Source organism: Tamandua tetradactyla, chromosome 11 (genome assembly GCF_023851605.1).
Source record: "Tamandua tetradactyla isolate mTamTet1 chromosome 11, mTamTet1.pri, whole genome shotgun sequence".
Taxonomy (NCBI): Eukaryota; Metazoa; Chordata; class Mammalia; order Pilosa; family Myrmecophagidae; genus Tamandua; species Tamandua tetradactyla.
Window position 1 is genome coordinate 82,338,548 of NC_135337.1, and position 21,758 is coordinate 82,360,305.

The 21,758-nt window shown below is 57.9% G+C and overlaps 1 protein-coding gene across 1 annotated transcript; it reads right to left on the minus strand.

Annotated features, from left to right (window-relative positions):
• On the minus strand, positions 1-21,191 carry HCN2 (hyperpolarization activated cyclic nucleotide gated potassium and sodium channel 2). Its single transcript, XM_077121429.1, has 8 exons — positions 20,581-21,191; positions 7,072-7,495; positions 6,391-6,552; positions 5,679-5,897; positions 4,406-4,552; positions 1,873-2,113; positions 1,626-1,790; positions 1-1,098 (listed from the first exon to the last, which is right to left on the minus strand). Exons 1-8 carry the CDS (start codon positions 21,189-21,191, stop codon positions 449-451), a joined length of 2,619 nt encoding a protein of 872 aa, XP_076977544.1. The 3' UTR covers positions 1-448.
• Between the last annotated feature and the right edge of the window lie 567 nt (positions 21,192-21,758).

A 21,758-nucleotide genomic window follows, 5' to 3' on the forward strand; every position in this document is an offset into this window, starting at 1 on the left:
TCCAATGCTGTTGTTTATTGCGCGGAATGGGCGGTGGGGTTAGGTGAGGGGCCGCGAGGGGGCTGTGCCTTGGCCTGGTCTGCACCTGCGTGAGTCACGCAGATGCAGGCTGGACGTTATTGCGTGAGGGGGTGGGGGCAGCGGAAGCCGGCGGGCAGGTATTGCACTTAAAAAAACAGAGTCCTCGTCGACGGGCCCCGCCCCGGCCATCTCCTCGGCTGCCCCGCCCCCGTGCACAGCCGGGGGAACTGAGGCACCGAGGTGAAGGGGCTGCCAGCAGGGACAGTGGGCACGGGCGATGAGGCAGGGGCTGCCAGCCGCCCGTCCGCCTGCGCGGCCTGCTCCGCTATGGCTTCTGGGCGGCGGCGGGGGCAGCGCGGGTGGCATGGCTTTGGTCTGACGGGGCGCCCGGCCGGTCCCGCCCGGTCCCCGCGGGGCGCGGCGAGGGTCACAAGTTGGACGAGAGGCGCGAGCGCGCGGAGTCCAGTGGGTCGAGGCCGCCGGCGCTGCCGGGTGAGGCGGAGTCCCTGCGCTCGGGTCTGGGCGCGGCACCCCGGGCAGCGGGCACAGGGCCCAGGCGCGGCGTGGAGCTGCTGGCCGGGCGCGTGGAAGCCGTGGGGCCCGGGCCAGGCGCCCCGTGGGGCAGCGAAGGCTGCGAGGCCGACAGTGGGCGCGATGCGCGGCTCAGGCGCCGGGCGGGCAGCATGGGCGCGGCAGGGGAGCCAGGAGCCCCGGCGTAGGGCGAGGTCCGCGGCGCCCGAGGGCTGGCGGGGGCGCCCGGGGGGCTGGCAGGCGCGGGCGAGGGGGCGGGCGGCGGGCGGCGCAGGAGGCGTGGTGAGCCGAGTGCCAGCGGCCCCACGAGCGGGCGCGCTACCTGCGGACAGAAGCTCATGGCCACGGCCTGCTGCAGTGTGGCGACCGCCGAGCTGCCGGGAGGTGGCGGTGGGAAGAGGCCGCCGCGCTGGCCCAGGCCGGCCTGCCGCGCCATCTCGCGGTCGTACTTGACGATCTCCTGGATGATGGCATTCTCTTGGTTGTTGAACACGCCCGAGTTCAGGTCATGCTGCACTTTGTGCAGCAGGATCGAGTTCTTCTTGCCTGTGGAAGGGGAGTTTTGACTGCATACACGCGCATGCGTGGAGCGCCTGCTGCATACAGCACACCACGTACCCACACGGCAACTCCCTGGGAGCACCTGCTGTATACAGCAAGCGTTCATGGAGCACCTCCTGTATACAGTAATAACCTATTGAGTACCTGTTGTATACATGCTACAGTTATGTGTTGAGGGCCTGTTGTATACAATGTGGTTTGAGTATTTCCTGCATGTTGTAAGGTGTAACCTAAAACAGCTCCCCCCCACCCCCTGGACATGCCCTCCAGCTGCTGTCCTTCCCACATAGCACTAGGGCCACCACCGCCCTTTTCTACCCTGAGGCCAGGTCACCGTCCCTCCTTGTGGAACCCAAATCCCATCAGGCCCCCCAACCTGCTCCTGGAGCACACCACACCCCTCCTACCTGGCTGTACCTTCTCATCTGGGGTCTGCTCAACTCCATCTCCTCAGAGCCCCCGGCCTCCCACGACCCCCCCGGGACCGCAGGCCCACCTGCCCTAGCCCTCACCGATGCGGTCCAGGCGGTCGATGGCAACGGTCTCGAAGGCCCGCCGCATCATGGGGTGCTCCTCCAGCACCTCATTGAAGTTGTCCACGCTCAGTGAATATAGGCGGCAGTAGGTGTCGGCCCGCACGCTGGCTGTGCGCCGGCCCCGTGTCAACAGGCAGATCTCTGCAAGCATGAGCAGGGCCTCAGTGGCCATGCTCGCCAAGCCCCACCACTGCCAGGACTGCAAATCTTCCCCATGACTCACCCCCAAAATAGGAGCCGTCCGACAGCTTCATCTCCTTGTTGCCCTTGGTGAGCACACTGACCACGCCGTGCTGAATGAAGTACATCTTCTTGCCTACGGTGCCCTCTCGGATGATGTAGTCACCCGGCTGGAAGACCTCGAACTTGAGCTTGGTCAGCATGGCTGTGACAAAGTTCGGGTCTGCATTGGCGAACAGTGGCATCGAGGCCACCAGCTTCCGGCAGTTGAAATTGACAATCTCCTGTAGGCGGGAGGTGGGGCGGCCTCAGGATGGGTCCAGGGCCCACCGCCCTCTCACCTACCTTGGTGACCATCTGACACTCTGACCCTCAGTCTCCTCATCTAGGAAACAGGTCTGTCCCCTCAGCCCTAAAGCCAGCATGTTAATGGGCACACGCTGGAGGTTTCGCCTGCAGTGTCAAAAGAGAAAAGATGCCTGCCAGTTCCTCTGCTGTTTAACACCATGATGCAGTCAGAGAAGAAGCAGTTACAGACCTGAGACGACAGGAAAATGCCACTGAAAGGGAATTCAGTCCCAGTCACAGATGACTAAAAAAAAAAAAAAAATCGACCTGAAGGTCAAAGGCATGGGGGGTGGAGTGGCCTCTTTATCCAGTGGTAGGTACATGGGCACCCCATTCCTGGGATATCCATTGCACTCTGCTTCCATGATGTGAGCACCTCTGTCAGCTGCATTTCAGTAAAAGGAAAACCTTACCTTAACAAGATAGCTCGCGGCTTTTTTGTTTGCCTGTGGCCTTTGTGCAAACAAAACCTACTCAGCTCAAAGCTGTGTGATAGGCCTTGGCTGCCTGTCTCCTGTGTAAAACGCCTCTTGTGAATTTAACAGGAAATGTCCAGACAGACAGGAAGGAACTGTGGCCACTCATGAGAGGCACCAGGTGGAGCTCAAGCAAATGGGATGGCTGTTGAGCCCCCTCCCCGCCCCTGGCAGCTCCCAGGCCACCCTAAAGATGCCAAGCCTGTCCACAAGTTGCCCAGGACTGTGGAAGGACCGCCACACTTGCAGACGTGTTCACAAGGGCAGAGGGGAACAGGACGAGCCCTTCAAGATGCAGAGACAGTTCACACAGCCTCAAGGGTCCGTATGGTGGATCTGTGACCTGCAGTGTGGGAGGGCCAGGCAAGTGGACAGCAGGTGCCCAGAGTAGGCCCCACCCAGGTGGGGTTTCAGAGGTGCCCCTCAAGGGCACCTGCTGTTTGGAGCCTGCAGCCTACGTACAGTAAACATATCAGGTACCTGCCGTCTACAGAAACATGTATTGAGCACCTGCTGTATATAGAAAGCAAGTATTCGTAGCCGATTGTATATAGCAAGTATGCATGGTGCACCTCCTATATAAATCAAGCATTTATTGAGCACCTAGTGTGTACAACAAGTATATGTGGAATGCCTGCGGTACACAGCATAGAAAAGCATGCAAAGAGTCAAAGAACAGTGGACCATCAGGGCAGAAATATCTGCAGCTTGTACCAGAAAGGGTCCTCCATGGGTAAAGAATTTCCTAGAAGACAACAAAACAAAAACTGTAGGAAACCAGATAAAAGTTATAAAAATAGTTCTCGGAAAAATAAATGGGAGCAAAGAGATGACTGTCATGTGAGCTCTTAACTACGCTCCACACAAGTGCAAACTGCCGGCACCCAGGGCACCCTCCTGGGGAAGCAGGACCCCTGTGCTGCACCACACAGGCAGGGTGACAGCAGCCCTTAGTGCCAGCACCCCAGCAGGAACCCATCTTCCAGGGCCCGGGCAGAAGGCAGGAGGGACCCAGGACACAGCCATGGGCACTCTGCGGCTCTGGAAAAGCATCTGATAATTACCAACCATGGCCCAGCGTTTCCAGTGAAAACAGAAGGGCCTCCTGGGAGGCAGCACGGCGCCCCGCACCCCCCTGGGGCCATTTCCCTGAGGCCCCACGGAGCTGCTCGGGTCCGGCCCCTCCCCTCCCACTCTCCCCCTCCTGGGCTTCTTGCTGTCCTCAAGGGCGGGCATACAGCTGGCGCTCAGGGACTGCATGCCAGACCAGCAAGCATATGTGAAGGATGGAAAGGACGGGGATGGCTGCCTCGCCTCAAAGCTGGGAGGCCGCAAGCCGCTTATGGTGCTCGCCACCTGTCCATAGCAGCTGCATTTATTGAGTACCAGCTGTGTGCAGGCACCCAGCACATGGCATGTCCCACTGCACCTCACCCTCACCACAGCCTAAGGAGGGGGCAGAGCTGGGACGTGAACTGGCCCCAGGGCACAGAGGAATTGCTGGTTGCCTGGGCCAGTGGGCTTGCTCTGGCTCTGCCCCCTCCTCCTTCTGGCTAGTAGACCCCAGCAAGTGCCCACACCAGCCAGCTGGGGAAGGGGGCGTCTGGGGTGTCCTGGGGTACAGCAGATAGTACCCGGCAGCTCATCCTGGGGGAGCTGTGCACAGTCTAGTTTTAGCCCTTCATGCTGCAGCTGGGCTGGGCCCTCCTCACCCTAGGAGCTGCCGCCCATGGCCGCCTCCACGCGCCTCACCTCGCGCAGGGGCCCGTTGAGCTCGCCCAGGATGCTGTCCTCATCGAACATCTTGCCCTGGTAGCGATGTTCGTAGTAGTCATGGATCTTCTGGCGGAAGTCGGCCGGCAGCTTGTGGAAGGACATGTACTGCTCCACCTGCTTGTACTGTAAACGGGAGGTGGCGGCGGTCAGCCACTGCCTCGGGGAAGGCCCAGGCCGCTGGGGACAAGTGGGTCTCCCGGCCCAAACAGGACATCCAGGACTTAGGGATCAGGCAAACTGCTGGGACTGGTGTTGGTGGAGTATGTGATATTGTGTATGTGAGATGCCAGTGCAGCTCAGGCGTCCTGCATTTTATACAGGGACCCGGCCTCTGCAAAGTGGGTGAACAGGTCGCCCCCATGGGGCTGGCCTCCCTCTCCACTGACCTCCCTAGAGACTATCGGGTCAGCCCCTCCCAGGAAGGAGTGCCAGGCCCTGCTGTCCCCAGGATGGTGCCCTGGGGGTGCCCCAGCCCCGCTTCCGCTCACACAGCTGCCCTGAGCTCAGCGGAACCCGTGACGGCAGGCGGGTGGTGGCACCAGCTCACGTCTGGGCGCTCGGCCCACAGCTTCCGGACTGGCGCCTGGCGCTTGGCCCAGCTGGCCCGGCTCGCACTGCTGGGGGGCTGTGAGACCCCGGGGGCAGTAGCCCCCAGGTGGGGGGCAGGATGGATGGGATGGTGTCTGGGGCGTCCATGTACCCTCGACCTTGGAGGCAGAAAGCCCAGCTGGACGAGCGAGTCCAAACTCCAGGCCATGTGGACCTGTGGAGCCAACACCTGTCTCCCGCAGACCCCAGGATGATCCCCTAAGTGGCCCCACCCTAGGACTGTCTCTGTGGAAACTATACCCGGACCCCAAAGCCTGGGGAGCGGGTGGAGTAGAGCAGCTGTGTTCTCTCTGGAACCTCCATGGGCCCCGCAGCCCAGCGTGTCCTTGAATCACCCCAGATCACTCAAACTTCAGTCGTGCCTTCCCTGCCCAGTCCTATCGCGAGAACCCCCCCACAGGCCTGACCCTTCTCTGCTGCTTCCCTCCTGCACTGCTCTGCCTAGTGCTGGGGCCCTGCCTGCCAGGTCCTGTTCACAGCCCCCTTCCAGCTGTGAGGCCTTGGCCTTTGTCTTCTAGGGGCCTCCTGCTGCCCCAGCCCTGACCACTTGGGGCTGCAAGGACCGGGTGCAGCCCCCCCCCCCCGCCCAGTTCCCAGGGCTGTGCTGCACCCCTTCAGACCCCAGGGTCACGCCCCAGACCTTCTCCTGGTACTGGCGCCGCGAGGAGTCCAGCGACTGGATGAGGGCGGTGGCATGGCCGATGAACATGGCGTAGCAGGTGGCACCCACGATCATGCTGAGCATGGTCAGCCAGATGTCCGTCATGCTCTCGGGCGCCTGCCGCCCATACCCGATGCACAGCATGTGGCTCATGGCTTTGAAGAGGGCAAAGGAGTACAGTTCACTCCATGAATGGTTCTGTGGGGGGGGCCAGGAAGCAGGAGATGAGTGCCCCAGGCCCAGGGGCAACCAGGAGAGACCCATCAGCTCACAAGAGCTGGGCCTGAGCCCCGGCCATCTGCCCATGCATCCCAGATGCCCACGGCAGTGCCGTGCTCAGACCCATCTTCCCACAACATGCGTGGTGGGACCGGCACACACAGGCCACAGCCGGGAAGCAGCAGGGCTGGGTCTGAACTGCCTTCCTACTTCACTTGAGGGGGAAACTGAGGCCTAGAGGGGCCAGGGTAGGGAGGGACACCAGGAAGCCCTGGACACCATCCCCTCTGGGGAAGGTGGGGGTGGGCCTGCAGGTCGGCGATCCCACCTGCCTGCCCCAGCCCCCCATGCCCTGGCTCCCCTTTGCTCGCTCTCTGGAGTCACAGGAACCCCCCCCCTTTGCATCGCTCTCCTCTTAGACGAGCTGGTGTGGGTAATAGTGGGGTACAGTGCCCAGACCAGGGGGGCTCACCACCATGCCGTTGATGGACACCCAGCAGTCGCGTGGGAAATCCTGCAGCATGGGCACCAGGAACTGCAGACAGCCATCCCAGTGGCACAGCAGCAGCATCATGCTGATGAGGTTGCAGATGCGCATGACGGCGCTCGCCAGGTCGTAGGTCATGTGGAAGATCTGCAGCGGGGGGCGGGGGGGGGGAGGTGAGGGCCTGTGCCCCAGGGCTCCCATCGGCCCTCAGCCTCCTCTGCACCCCAAGTGCTCTTGCAGGGCCCACAACCCTTCTGCACCCCATGGTCTCCTGCAGAGCCCCACAGTCCTCTGCACCCTGGCGCTCCCGCAGGCCCTCAGTCTCCTCCCCTGGAAGGCACACGTGGGGTGCCAGAGACCAGTCCCAGCCCAGCCCCCCTCCATACATACACACACACTCAGGGCCCAGGCTTCAGTCCACCCCACTTCCCTGAAGGCAGTGGGGTCTGCCATGGCCCCAGCTGGCGGGGGCACCACTGTCTCCACTTAATGACCTGTCTGCAATGCCCCCTGTCCCCCACTCCAAGCAAGTGAGCACATGGGTCCTGGAGCCTGGCCCGCACGGCAGACCCCCTGCCCTGTGACTCCTTAGTTGCCCTCCCTGTGCATAGTGAGCCCCGATGGGGGTGTGTGTGGCACTAGCCCCCCCCCCGCAGCCCCGCCCACCTCCTCCCACTGGTGGATGTAGCGGATAAGCCGCGACAGGCGCAACAGCCGCAGGAGGCTGAGAATCTTGGTGAAGCGCACGATGCGCAGCGCCCGCGCCGTCTTGTAGACTTCCGAGTCGATGCCCTTCTCCACGATGAGGAAGATGTAGTCCACGGGGATGGAGGACACGAAGTCCACCACGAACCAGGAGCGCAGGTACCGCCTCTTGATCTTCTCGGGGTCCAGCACAATCTCCGTGTTGTCCTCAATGACGATCCCCGTGCGGAAGTTGAGCGCCAGGTCCAGCAGGAAGAAGGTGTCCGAGACCACGTTGAAGACGATCCAGGGTGCCGTGGTCTCGTCTTTGAAGAAGGTGATGCCCACAGGGATGATGATGAGGTTCCCCACCATGAAAAGCAGCATTGTGAAGTCCCAGTAGAACCTGGGGGTGAGGGCACTCAGCCGGCTGACCCCGACCCAGGGCCAGCAGCCAGCACCCAGCACCCCACCCAAACTCAGCACTCAGCATCCATCACCCCACCCAGCACTCAGCACCAGCACCCTTGTCCAGATTCAGCACTCAGCACCTAGCACCTACCCAGACTCAGCACTTGCAGCAGCACCCCCACCCAGATTCAGCATGCACACCCAACACCCTCACCCACTCAGCACCCAGCACCCCCACCCAGATTCAGCATGCACACCCAACACCCTCACCCACTCAGCACCAAGCACCCCCACCCAGATTCAGTGTGCACACCCAGCACCCTCACCCACTCAGTGCCCAGCACCCCTATCCAGACTCAGCACTTGCACCAGCACCCCCACCCAGATTCAGCACTCACACCCAGACTCAGCACTCACACCCAGCATCCAAACCCAGGGGCAGAGCCAGGACCCAGGTCCAGTAACTAAATCAGCCTTAGCAGCCAGCCAGACCCAGCACCACATCCATTCTTAGCACCTAGACCAGCCTCAATAGGAAGCCTGGCCAGCACCCACTGTCAAGAGGCCTCTGAGTCCCCCGAGAGAGCCCTACTGCCCAACAGGCATCCTCGGCCTAGACCCTCCCTCAGACCCAGCTCAGAATTTCCCTCCTTGAAGAAACACAAGACCTGGCAGAGCCCGGGAGGTCGCTCAAAAATAGCTCAGATGTTTCACATGATCAGAAAGGGACCATTGCCTGGCATGAGGTTGGCGTTCAAAAAATATCAGGGGACAAGAAAGGAGAAGTGGCAAACAGAGCAGAGCTGGGGTGGCAGAGAGCCAAGGACGGGATGCAAATAACTAAAATCAGAAACGAAAGGGGGGATATCACTACCAACTCCACAGAAATAATAATGACGCTAAGAGGACTCTGTGAGGAACTGTGCCCAGCAAACCCCAACTTCCTACACTGACTCCAGGCGAACAGAAGCCCTCCATAGACCAAAGCCAAGAGACTGAGTCATCAAAAACCTCCCAACAAAGAAAGCCCAGGATCAGATGGCTTTGTTGGTGAAATTTACCAAACATTCCAAGAAGAATTAACACCAATTCTGTTCACATTTGCCCAAAAAAATTGAAGAAGAGGGATCCCTCCCTAACTCATCCGACAAGGCTTGCATCACTCTCATACCAAAGCCCTAAGGAAAGAAAACTGCAGACCAAATACCCCTTTTTAATGTGGATGCAAAAAATCCTCAAAAAAATGCTAGCAAATTGAATCCAGGGGCACAATAAAAAAAAAAAATTATACCCAATGATCAAGTGGGCTGTATCCCAGGGATGCAGGGGGGATTCAACATAAGAAAATAAATTTATGTAATACACCACACTAATAAAACAAAGAAAGAAAACCACATGACCATCTCAACTGATGCCCAAAAGACATTTGACAAAATCCAACACCACTTCTTGATAAAAAAATAAATAAATAAATAAATAAACCAAAAAACCACTTAGAAAACTAAACTAGGAATAGAAGGGAACTTTGTCAAGATGATAATGGGCATATATGAAAAACCCACAGCTAATATCATACTCAATGGTGAAAGACTGAAAGCTTTCCCTCTAAGACTGGGAAGATGACAAGGATGCCCACTAGAAGTTCTTGCCAGAACAATTAGGCAAGAAATAGAAAGAAAAGACATCCACAGTGGAAAGGAACAAGTAAAACTCACCTTATTTGCAGGTCACATGATTTTATACATATATATATATAGATATAGATATAAAATAGAAAATCCTGAACTATCCACAACAAAGCCACTAAGGCTAATAAAAGAATTCATCAAAATGGCAGGGTACAAGATCAACACGCTTAAGTCAATGCTGTTTCTATATACTAGAAATAAACAATCCTGAAAAGAAACTGCTAAAAGAAAATTATAGCAATTAAAATAATCAAACATCTAGGAATAAATTTAACCATGGATGTAAAGAAAACTACAAGATATTGCTGAAAGAAATCAAAGAAGACCTGAATAAATGAAAGGATATTCCATGTTTATGGATTGGAATTCTACTCAAAGAAATTTACAGATCCAGCACAGCCCTAGTCAAAATTCCAACAGCCTTCTTTGCAGAATGAAAAAGCTAACCATCAAATTTATATGGAAGGATAAGGGGCCCCAAATAGCTAGAACCATCTTGAAAGAGAACACAGAGGATTCATGCTTCCCGATTTAAAAACTGATCACAAAGCTACAATAATCAAAACAGTATGGGACTGGCACAAGAAAAGACATACAGATCGATGGAATCACATCTATGGCCAACTGATTTTCAACAAGGGTACCAGGTCCATCCAATGGGAAAAGAAGAGTCTCTTCAACAGATGGTGCTGGGACTACTAGAAATCCACATGCAAAAGTGAAGGGGGGGGGCGGGCCGCGGTGGCTCAGCGGGCAAAGTGCTTGCCTGCTATGCCGGAGGACCTCGGTTCGATTCCCGGCCCCAGCCCATGTAACAAAAACGGAGAAACAGAATACAATAAAACAAGAAAATGTTTAAAAATGTTTCCCTTTCTTCCTTCCTTCCTTCCTTCTATCCTTCCTTCCTTCTCTCTGTCTTTCCTTTAAAAAAAAAAAAAAAAAAAAAAAAAAAAAAAAAAAGTGAAGGGGGACCTTTACTCCCACCCTGTTTTGATTTGCTACAGGTGCCAGAAATGCAATATACCAGAAATGTAATGGCTTTTAAAAATGAGATTAAGTTACAAATTTACAGTTCTAAGGCCATTTCAATGTCCAAACTAAGGTATCCAGATAAAAAAAAGCTTGACTCAAGAAAGGCTGATGTCTGTCACATGAGAAGGCACATGGCTGGCATCTATTGGTCCTTGTTCCCGGTTCCATTGCTTCCAGCTTCTGATGCCAGTGGTTTCCTCTCTAAGCGTCTCTGGGCCTTAGCTTCGCTCCTCTGGGACACAGCTCTGGGTTCTGGCTTGCTTAGCATCTCATGGGAAGGTACATGGCAACATCTGCTGGGCTCTTCATCTCCAAACATCCCTGCCTAGGCATCTGCTCTCTCTGTTGGCACTCTAAGCATCTCCAAATGCCTGCATCTCTGTGGGCTCTCAGCATTCTCCAAAGTGTTTCCCCTTTTCAGAGACTCCAGAAGTAATCAGGACACACCTTGAATGGGTGGAGTCACATCTCCATCTAATCAAAAGGTCACACCCACAATAGGGTATGTCACATCTCCATGGGAACAATCAAATCAAAGTTCTCACCCTAAACAATAGGTCTGGCCCCCCAAGATTGGATCAGGATTAAAACCATGGCTTTTCTGGGGGTACATAGTAGTTTCAAACTGGCACACAATAACCAGTTTGGGGACAACCAAAGCAATAGGCTGAGCCCTCAATCGTGGGGTTTGTTCCTATGAAACTTATCCCCACGAAAACTAAGCCTACTTAAAATTAGGTCTAAGAGTCACCCCCAGAGAACCTCTTTTGTTGCTCAGATGTGGCCTCGCTCTCTCAGCCAACATGACAAGCAAACTCACTGCCCTCCCCCTCCCTACGTGGAACATGACTCCCAGGAGTGTGGACCTTCCTGGCCACGTGGGAAAGAAACCCTAGAATGAGCTGGAACTCAGCATGAAGGGATTGAGAAAAACCCTAGAATGAGCTGAGACTCAGCATCTAGGGATTGAGAAAACCTTCTCAACTAAAAGACAGAATAAAGTGTTAATGGCTGAGAGATTTCAAACAGAGTCGAGAGGTTATCCTGGAGGTTATTCTTATGCATTAAGTAGATATCATCTTGTTATTCAAGATGTAGTGGAGAGGCTGGAGGGAAGTGCCTGAAAATGTAGAACTGTGTTCCAGTAGCCATGTTTCTTGAAGATGACTGTATAATGATAGAGCTTTCACAATGTGACTGTGTGATTGTGAAAACCTTGTGTCTGATGCTCCTTTTATCTACGGTATGGACAAATGAGTAAAACATAGGGGTTAAAAATAAATAATAGGGGGAACAAATGTTAAAATAAATTGAGTAGATTGAAATGCTAGTGATCAATGATAGGGAGTGATAAGGGATATAGAAAAAAATAGGGGAAACAAAGGCTAAAATATATTGGGTAGATGGAAATACAAGCAATCATTGAGAGGGAGGGGCAAGGGGTATGGTATGTATGAGGTTTTTTTCTTTTTTCTTTTTCTGAATTGATGCAAATGTTCTAAGAAACGATCATGGTGATGAACATACAACTATGTGATGATATTGTGACTTATTGATTATATACCAAGAACGGAATGATCATATGGTAAGAATGTTCATGTTTGTATGTTGCTATGTTCAAAAAAAATTAAAAAAAAAAAAAAGATGGATGCAACCCAAGTGTCCATCAGCCAATGGACAGAAAAACATGGTGTATGCCTGCAATGGAATATTACTTAGCCGTCAAAAGGAAGGAAGCCCTGATCTAAGTGACATAACTGACCCCTGAAGACACCATGCCAGGTGAGAAGAGCCAGATACAAAGGGACATATTTCATATGATCTTACATAAGTGAAATAATTGGAAGAAGCACGTTCATGGAGTTGGAAAGCAGGGTAACAGTTTACCAGGGGGCCGGGGTGGAAGGAAGGAACTAAACTGGGAGTTGGTGTTTCATTGGTAAAGTTTTGGCGAGGGACGGAGGTGACAGGAGCACCATGTATTTAAAAAGGCCATAGGGCATGTCAGCACACACAGTGACCCTAATGGAAACCACGGGCTGCGGTGAATACAGCCATTATTATCCTACTGCTTCATCGGTTGGAACAAAAGTGCCACGGTAATGCAAAATGTTCATAAAAGGGAAAACGGTGTGGGTGGGTGGGTATATGGGACTCTGTACTATGTGACGATTTTTCTGTAAACACACAACTGCTCTAATAAACCAACCCCCGGGGGGCCGTCTGTGACGCACATGGCCCCAGATCAGAGCAGCTTGCACAAAGCCCATTCAGGCAAAGGGGGGTCTTGAAATCCAAGCAGAGTCCATTGATTTTGCCATTAGCGGTGCAGGGAGGCGTCCCATCCCACTACGGCCAGCATGCTGGCACTTCTAAGCTCTCAAGGTCATGTTTCCACCCGGTCAGGCAGGTTTGAGGCGGGGCTCTCCACCTGCCCAGCCCTCTCTCCAGTACGACTGGAGTCCCGTGTCCGCTTAGTAAAGGTTCCATCACGTGTGGTGCTGACAGCATCCAAGGATCCTCAAAGGCTGTGACACAGAAGAAGAGACAGAGGTGCCAAGGGGCTGGAGGGACACACCCAAATTTGCACAAATAAATAAGCAACCGTGAGCCCAGGTGATAGGAGCCAGAGCTCCCTGTCTCGGGACGGCACCAGGAAAGAGCCATTAGCACCGTGCCTGCTGGGTGACCCAGGCGTTCCACTTCAGGGATCCAGTCCCAGGGAAATCGTCCAAACAGTGGAGAAAAATTAAAAAGCAATTTGTACCAAGATGTTCACGGCAGCTCGATCTGCGAGGAGCCAAGTCTGGAGCAGACCCAACGCCATTGCCGAGGACACGGCCAGGCCTGGGCTGGCACCCGTTCCTCCTGCACCCCGCCAAAGCCGCCTGGGGGTGAGGTTGTCTCCTGACAACAAGAAGGGCTGGGGAGGTGGGGAGGCTTCTCCCTGCAAGCCTGAGCGTAAAAGCAAACGACTTTGCGGGAAAACCATGACCAACCCCACCCCCCCTTAGCTGGCTTAGATCTGGGTCCCCGGCCATCACTGAGACCCCCCACCTGCCTGCTGCCCTCCCCGCCCCCCAGCTCCCCAAGGCTCCTGCTGTGGGGCTCTTAATCCGCCGCCTCCGCCATCTCTGCACTCAGACCTGCCCCCTCCCCACCCAGGGAACAGGGAGATGTGCATGGGACTCCAGAAACTACCAGGGGGGCCTGGAAACAGTCTAAATAGCCACATACGTTTGGAGGTGGCACATACTCTCATATTATTCCTGGGGCTCCATCTGACAGAAGCGGGGGTCCAGTCGGGAAGTGGGGGGTCAGGACTTGGACCAAGGCCTGTCTGACCCCAGAGCCTGAACTCTGCACCCTGCCCACGCTGCCAGAACCTTCTCCCCCAGGCCTGGAGTGTGGTCTCACAGCATATGTGGCCCTGGGGATGGGCCCCGAGTCCCTTCTTCCCTGGCTGGGTGGTACCCCTGCAAAATCAGGATAGAGAGTGGGGGGCTGACAGGGGTGGGAAGGAGAGAAGGGGCGAGGGAGCAGTAGCCATCAAATTCCTTTTGGGGTAGGGTCTTTCAGATCCAATTGGGGTGTGACATGCAGGGCCTGGGACCCTGACCCTCCTCCTCACCAGTCAATAGGGACAGCAGGGAAGAGGCAGAAGGAGAAAGAGAGGGAAACTGAGGCAGAGGGGGTTCTGGGGTCCTGCATGGGGCCGACTCCCACACCTGAGCCCCCTGCCTCTCTTTGCCTCTCCTTCCCTGGGGCAGGGTAAAGCTGGGGGACCCTGCTCTCAGGAGTCAGGACAGCCTGGAGGGATGGGAGCTGGGCCAGGCTCAGGAGTCCACCTGCTGTGCAGCTTTGGGCCAGTCACTTTCCTTCTTGAGCCTCAAGGCCTCATCCACCCACTCCTGCAGCCCCTTCCGAGGCTGGCAGCCTTGGGACCCCCATGACATCTGAGCTACACAGAGGTAGCTCGGCTCTCGAGTGCCCTATTGGGCTCCCAGCTGGTGGGGCTTTCAGCAAGAACTTTAAGTACTGTAATTAAACCCCATATTTCAGATGGAGAAACTGAGGCTCATGGCCTGATGCGGGGCTGGAACCAGGGAGCAGGGTTGTGCCCTCCTGCCGTGGGCCCATTTCTCCAGGCATCGAGCCTGCAAGGGCAGCCCGGTGCTGTGGGCAGAGGTAAGAAGTGACAGATGGGGAAACAGGCCTGTGAGATGACGTGACTCCAGGTCCACTATTCCCCTCCTTGGACCCTCAGCCTGCGTGCGGCGCAGAGGGCAGGGTCTGCCTGGGGGGGCAGGGGTGTCCTGGGAGCTCCCCAGGGCCATCCCTGACCCCACAGCAACCCGAGGTCAGAGCCCGGCTGCAGGGCTGGGAACTACATAGCACGCAAATCCCTGAGGGGATTAAGGGCTGGGAGTCGGGGATTAAGGATGAGCCATGGGATGGAGAAACCCAATCCCTGAGACGTGGGGTCCACGTGGGGGTTAGGGACTAGGAAAGTGTGCCGGATTGAAAATATGTGTCCCAGAAAAGCCAGGTTTTAATCCTGATCCACTCTTGAGGAGGCAGCTGTTTCTTTTAATCCTGATCCAATACTGTAGGTTGGAAACTTTTGATGAGATTATCTCCACGGAGATGTGACCCGCCCAATTGTGGGTATGGCCCTTGATTAGATAGAGATCTGACTCCTCTCATCCCAGGTGGGTCTTGAATAGTTTCTGGAATCCTTTAAAAGAGGAAACATTTTGGAGAGAGTCAGAAATGACAGAAACCTCAGAGACGACAGAGAGAGCCCACAGAAACTTCACAGAGCTGACACAGTCGCGAACGCGTGGAGGACAGAGACAGAGATGTCTGGAGATGCTTGGAGCCCAGCAGAGGTTACCGTGAGATGTTGAGCAAGCCAAAGCCTGGAGAGAGCCAAGGGAAGCCAAGAGATGAAAGCCAGCCCCAGAGAAGCAAAGTGAGGAACCCCCACAGGAACAGAGGCTGAAAGCAAAAGAGCCCAGGAGCAAGGGACCAGCAGATGCAGCCACATGACTACTCAGCTGACAGAGCTGTCCCTGACCCATTAGCCTTCCTTGAGTTAAGGTATCTATCCCTGGATGCCTCAGTTTGGACAATTTTACAAGCTTAGAACTGTAAACTTGTAACTTAATAAATTCCCCTTTTTAAAAGCCATTCCAATTCTGTATATTGCATTCTGGCAGCTTGCACACTAGAACAGAAATGGAGGCTTCTGCCAGGAAGGACAGGGGCTTCGGGTGATCAGAGGAGCAATACATGACCAGGATTCCTTCAGAGGTGGGCTGGGAGGGCTTCCTGGAGGAGGTGACATTGCGGCCAAGGCCTGAGGATGCAGGAGGAGCTGGCTCCCCTGAATGTGGGGGGAGCAGCAGGTGCAAAGGTCCTGGGGGCAGGAATGGGGTTTTCCTGTTCAAAGGACACAAAGGGCAGCCTTGGGCTGGAGCTGAGGGAGCGAGGGGAGGTGGGAGGTGGCCTGGGGGTCCTGTGGCTCTGGGATGTTTAAGTGAGAGGGAAAGTTGGGCAAACATGTTTTGTGATGTTGCGATGGTGGCCAGCGCAGGAATGGAGGCTGGGGTGGGGCGGGGGGGGGGTAGACGTGGGGGTGGAGGGGGGCGTCCAGGGGGCAGGGGGGCCTGTTCTGGTTGGAGCCAGACAGGAAGCTCTCAGGCCCCCTACCCCCTGCATGCAGCCCCCGGGGCCTTCTTCCTTCCCAGCCGGGGTACCTGGGTCTTACTGGGAAACAGGTTTGCCTGCTGCCCCCCACCTTGCAATCTGAGACCCCAGTCCCCAGCAGAAACCCTCCTCCGGCTCCCACCCCAGGATAACGGGGTTCATCTGTGTGCTAAGGCAGGGGTTCGCAGGGCGGCCTCTCCTGATTCCCCACTGCTCTGCTGGCCATCTGGGCTGGGGACAAGTTGGGAGGGACCATTGAGCGCCCCTCCCCACCAACAGCCCTTCGGGGACTCTGAGGATGTCAGCAGGTCCCGGGTTTGTCTAAATGCCGCTGAGTGCCAGGAAGGGAGTCAAGTGGCTGGAAAATCAGCAGCAGCAGGAGAGCCTTAAGTCAGACCTCAGAGGCACTTACAGCCCTGGGATCTGATGAAAGGCAGTATCCAGCTGCTCTCCTGGGAGAGGAGGAGGACTCCAGCACCTACACAGTGGACTGGCATACTTGACCTTTGCCCTCAGAGACCTGCCCTCCACCCCCTGGGGCCAGGGCTGCTCAGCCACTCCAGTGACAACCACCCCAGGATAGAGACTGGGCCCAGCCCAGCTCCGTGAGTCCGCCCAGCCCCACCCTGGTCCCCAGAAACCTCCTCCTCCACGTGTCTCAGACTTTTCCATGTTTGAGCCCGTTTGGTGGGGAGGTGGGGGTGAACTTGAATTTTTAAGCATTTTGTTCTGGGAGAAGACCCTACCGAGGGCCCCGGGAATCCACACGGCCACAGCCTCCCCTCCCTGAGGCTCTGGCCAGTTGGTTTTGCTCCTGTCCCATTATAGGCGTGGATTGGGGTGTGCAAATGGACCCCCCAGCTTTCCTCCCAGAAGCTTCAGGGCTGGGGCCCCTCCTGGGTCTGCCTACTGGGCGAGTCCAGCAGATCTGTCCTAGGTGCCCAGTGCATGCCAGAGGCCGGGAGCGAGGAGGCCAGGACAGCTAAGAAAAGCCCCTCCTGAGCCCTGAGGTGGGGGGTGCAGTGTGAACTCAGGAGCAGGAGGGGCTGGTGTGGGGGTGGCCAGGGTGCTCAGCAGGGGGAGGGGGTGCCAGTCAGGATGCCCAGTGAGATGCTGGGACCACTGTGACAGCCGGATCCCCTTCCCTTGGAACCACCAACCTCTCACACTTGGGGAAACTGAGGCAGAGAGATCTGGAGAGGCCCAGGGGCCCGAGCCTGTGTAGGGGTCCTGGGGCTGAGACCCAGGGCTCTGCACTTGTGGCTACAGGAGGTAGCAAGGCCTCTAGGGACATCCTGGGGCCGGTTAGGAGCCCCCTCTGCACAGCCCCCTTTTCACCCTGTGAAATCGGACCCAGTCCCCATGGGGCGTCATCTGTGCCTCTGAGTTGGAGGGGACGACAGTGGGCAGAGACGGTGACACACCGTAAAAGCAGAGAGAGGCTTCCCCATCCCACCCCCATGCTTAGAGATGAACACACGTGAGTGCACAGAGGACACGCTTATCTATGGATTTAGGGATAGACTCGCACAGATGCGCGCACAGATTCCTCGAAAAGTGAGACTCAGAGTGGCCGTGGGAGCCAGCAGCCCCCGTCGGAAGAACTGAAGGCAGAGGCCAGGCTTTTTGCACACAAATGCTCAAGTAGCCCGAAAGGCAGAAACAACCCAAATGTCCATCCACAGACGGTTTGGAATATTATTTGGCTGTAAAAAGGATGAAATTCTGGCACACGCTACAATGAGGAGGAACCTGGGAAACATGCCGCTGAGTGTAAGAGGCCAGACCCAGAAGGACAGATGGACAGATGGACTGGTGCTTCCATCTGTGTGAAACGTCCAGAAGAGACAAATCCGCGGAGGCAAGAGGCAGGTTCGGGGCCGCCAGGGGCTGGGGCAGGGGTGGGGAGTGAGGGGATGGGGGGTGGGGTATCTGTTTGGGGTGATGGAAAACAATGGGAGGCAACAAGGCCACAAACACACAACGCAGTGATTGTAATTCACGCCCTGAATCCTAGGCTTAACAGCGGTTAAGAGGGTAGTTTTTACATTGTAGACATTTTACCAAAATATAAATTGGTCCATATGCGCTTCTCTTTACATATATGTACAAACAGGTTATGCAAAGAGGGGGCCTGCTCCCACTGAGGTCCCCGCCTGCTTTTGCTGCCCCTCCTCGCTGGCCTGGATGGGATGTGAGCAGATGTGGAACTACATGCCAGGGCCCTGGCTACCCCGGGGGGTCTCAGGTACGCTGTGTCTAACTTGAACCCTCAGTGCCCACTTTAGGGGTGCTGCAAGTTACAAAGGACCTTTCCCTGCGTGCCTGCAGTGACCCCCCCCCACCAGAATGTGCTCCAGGCACATGGGGCGTCTGTCCCCACACCGAGGAGGAGGCCTGGGGGGGCCCGGCCCCCCAACAGGTAGGTTTGTAAGAGCCCCTGTCACAACCTGGTTTGGCAGCATCTCAGGTGGTTTGAAATTTGAACGCTGTGACTCCCCTCGTCCCAACTAAAGGCCACGCCCTCCCCCTGCTTGCTCGCTCCCATGTGGGGGTCAAATTGCATCCACTCCAAAACGTATGTCCATGCCTGCACCCCAGGAACCTGTGAGTGTTTGGAAACGGGGTCATGGAAGCTGGGATTGGCTAAGAAGAGCTCATCTGGAGTAGGGGGCCCAAATGCAACAATGGGGGTCCTTGTAAGGAGAGGCGGAGACCCAGAGGGGGCGGCAGCATGAGGATGGAGGCAGGGGGTGCCCCGGGCCCTGTAGCAATCACATTCAGGTGTCAACCTGCCCAGGTGGTGGAGCACAGGTGTTCTGTGACTGTGGCCTTAGGGCATCAGTGTGTGAAATTCATCATGGTTGCAATCAGTTGAGGCGAGAGCCTTCAACAATGAGGGAGACTTAGAAGGAGAGCTCAGAAGAGAGGGAAGGAGCTCAGACCCATACATTTGGAGATGCAGAAAGGAACCACCCTGGGGAAAGCCGTTAGAACCCAGAAGCCGGGAGGGAAGGCTAGCAGCAGATGTGACTGTGTCTCCCCATGTGACAGGAACCCAGCGGAAAGCCAGCTGCCTTTCCTCCCAGGAGCTATAAATGTGTAACTAAATAAACCCCCTTTATCGAAACCACGCCATTTCTGGTGTGCTGCATTCCAGCAGCCCCAGAAGCCAGAAGAGGCAAGGGACAGACTCCCCCAGAGCCCCCAGAAGGAGCTCACCCTACCAACATCTTGATTTTGGATCTCTGGCTTCCTGAACTATGCTAGAATAAATTTTTGTCGTTTAAGTCCCCCGAGTCCGTGGTGCTTGGTCGGGCAGTGCCAGGGAAGGAAGACAATGACCCCTTTACGATGTATCTGCCCAGCACTATAGCAGCCTGTAAACTCCATGTTTCAGCGTAAGAGGGGCTGTGGGCTGCACCGGGGTCCCACAGGCACCTGCACCCAAGCTCACCTCCTGCCACCAGCCTGGACCCCAGCCATCCTGGAGTCTGCCCAGCTGCTGCTGGGGAGAGGTGTCCTGAGAAGTCACACCCCGCTGCACAGCCCCCGCGCTGAGCTGAGTTCTCTCCACCTGGAGCCTGTTCAGAAGAGCCGAGACCCGGGCAGAGGCTGGGCCTCACCCACAGGCACCCCCCTGGGCCCCTGCGGGCTTCCCCAGCTCCCCTGGCCTCAGGCAGGGCAGGACCCCACCGGTTGGGGGAGCCGCCTGGGGTGCTGTCCGCGGTGCTGAAACGGTGGCGGCGGCACATTCTGAATACGGCCAACTCACAACCGCAGGTCTCATTGGCACAGGCCTCACTGTCACCTGTGTGACACCTGCACAGAGCTCACATCCACCTCCCGCTGAGGCGCACAACCCGTGACACAAACATACGTTCCCCCTGCAGACACACACACTCAGCAAACGGCTCACACCCACGGCCCGCCAACACGCACTCCCCCACCCCACCCCCGTGACACACACACACACCCCAACATCCCACAGGGACCCACCGCGCAGACACACCCCTAAGTGACACGCCTCCCGCCAGGCACCTGGGCACACGCACACACGCGCGCGCACACTCACACCCGCCGCCTGCAGTGAGGCGCGCCCTTCGCACTCGCGGGCCGCTCACTCTGGCCGGGGAAGGAGAAACCCAAAGACATTCAGCCGTGGCCCCGCGGGCCTCACCCACGCCTTGCCGCGCATTACCGGGGTCCGTCCGCACAACCCCGGCGCTGGGGCCCAGTGCACCTCCCGGCGCCCATTCCCCGCCCGCGGACCCAGGATTCCCTCCCCGCGGCGCGGGGCACAGGAGCGGCCCGTGGGGGGGGGGGGGGACGCGTCGGGGCCGCTTAACCCCTCCCGCGCGGGCCCGCGTCCTTCCCGGGCGCCCTTCCTGCCTCCTTCCTTCCGCTCCCGGCGCCCACGTTCCCCTCTAGTCACCCTCTCCGCCCCTCAGCGCTCAGCCCTCCGCGGCCCGCTCCGCCGGGGTCGGGGGGCTGTCGGGGCGCGTGGGAGGGGGCGGCCTGCGCGCTCTCCTCAGGGCGGAGCCTCGTGCGCCCAGGGCGCTCGGGGCGGGTCCCAGGCGCGCCCGAGGTCAACGAGGGGCCCGAGGTGACCCGCGGGGCGCGCGCCCCAAGGGCGGCGCGGCGGTACCTGAAGTCGCTGTACGGGTGGATGATCCAGGCCCCTGCCGACTTGACGCGCTCCTGCTCGCGCTCCACGGCCTTCTGGCTGCCGAACATCCGCAGCGAGAACTTGTTGACACCGGGCTGCAGGAGCGCGCCGAACTGCCGCTGCAGGAAGCTGGCCTGGCTGCCGCGCGGCTCCCCCGCCGGGCCCGCCTCCTCGCTGCCCGCCTCGTCCGCCGGCCCCGGGCCCGCCGCCGCCCCGCCGCACGAGAACGACACCTTGGGACCCCGCGCCGGGCCCTCGGGCCCCGCGGGGCTGCACTGCGGATCGCCGCGACCGCACTCGCCATTCGGGCTGCCCTTGGCCGTGCCCGGGGTGCCCGGGCGGCCGCACGAGCTGTCGCGGCTGCGGAGCCGGGCCCGCGGGCCGCCCTCGTCCGCCGCCTCGGAGGGAGCCGCCTCGGTGCGGGAGGGCGGCGGGGCGGCCGCGGAGCCGGGACCCGGGGGAGGCGCGGGCGGCGGCGGCGGCTGCGGCTGCGGCTGGGGGGGCGCGGGCGGCGGCGGCGGCGGCGGCCCCGGCGCGGGGGTCGCGCCCGGGCTCTCCCCGGGCCGCCCGCCGCCCCCGCGCGCGTCCATGGCGAGGCGGCGCCGGGCAGTGCGGAGCGGAGCCGCCGCCGCCGCCGCCGGCCGGAGCCCGAAGGAGGGGGTAGGCGGGGGCGGGGCGGGGCGGAGCCGCGGGGGGGGGCGGAGCCTGGGCCGCGGGGGTGGCACGGGGCGGGCGTCCCGCCTCTGCGCGCGCCCCCTCCCCGCCCGCCTCGCTCCGCCTGGGGAAACTGAGGCCTCAGGGGCGGGGGGCAGCGCAAGGTCACGCGGCCCGAGAGCTCCGAGAGGTGTGCGCGTCTCGCCCCAGGAGGGGAAACTGAGGCCCACGGAGCGGAAGGACGCGTCCAAGGTCACCGAGCCCAGTCGCCGAGCCGGGACTCCAGTGCAAGCGACCTCGGTGTGGTGCCTGCTTCCCCCCTCCCCTCCCGGTGTCTCTTGGTGTTCCGTTCTCTACAGACCTGCGGGGCGGGGGCCATTGGCCCCGGGGCCCGGCGACGTGTGGCGGTTTGTCCTGCCAGCCCTTTCCTTTTCAGCGGTCTGAAGAGTTCCATAATAGAAGGTGTTTTTTTTCGACCAGGCACAAGATCCTGGCTTGCTCAC

Excerpts from the sequence above, each read along its gene's own strand:
- HCN2 (XM_077121429.1), bottom strand. The coding sequence starts at position 21,191 with ATGGACGCGCGCGGGGGCGGCGGGCGGCCCGGGGAGAGCCCGGGCGCG. Across the intron at positions 7,496-20,580 it reads CACCCGTACAGCGACTTCAG|GTTCTACTGGGACTTCACAA; the intron begins GTACCGCCGCGC and ends CCTCACCCCCAG. Across the intron at positions 1,099-1,625 it reads CGACCGCCTGGACCGCATCG|GCAAGAAGAACTCGATCCTG; the intron begins GTGAGGGCTAGG and ends CCCCTTCCACAG.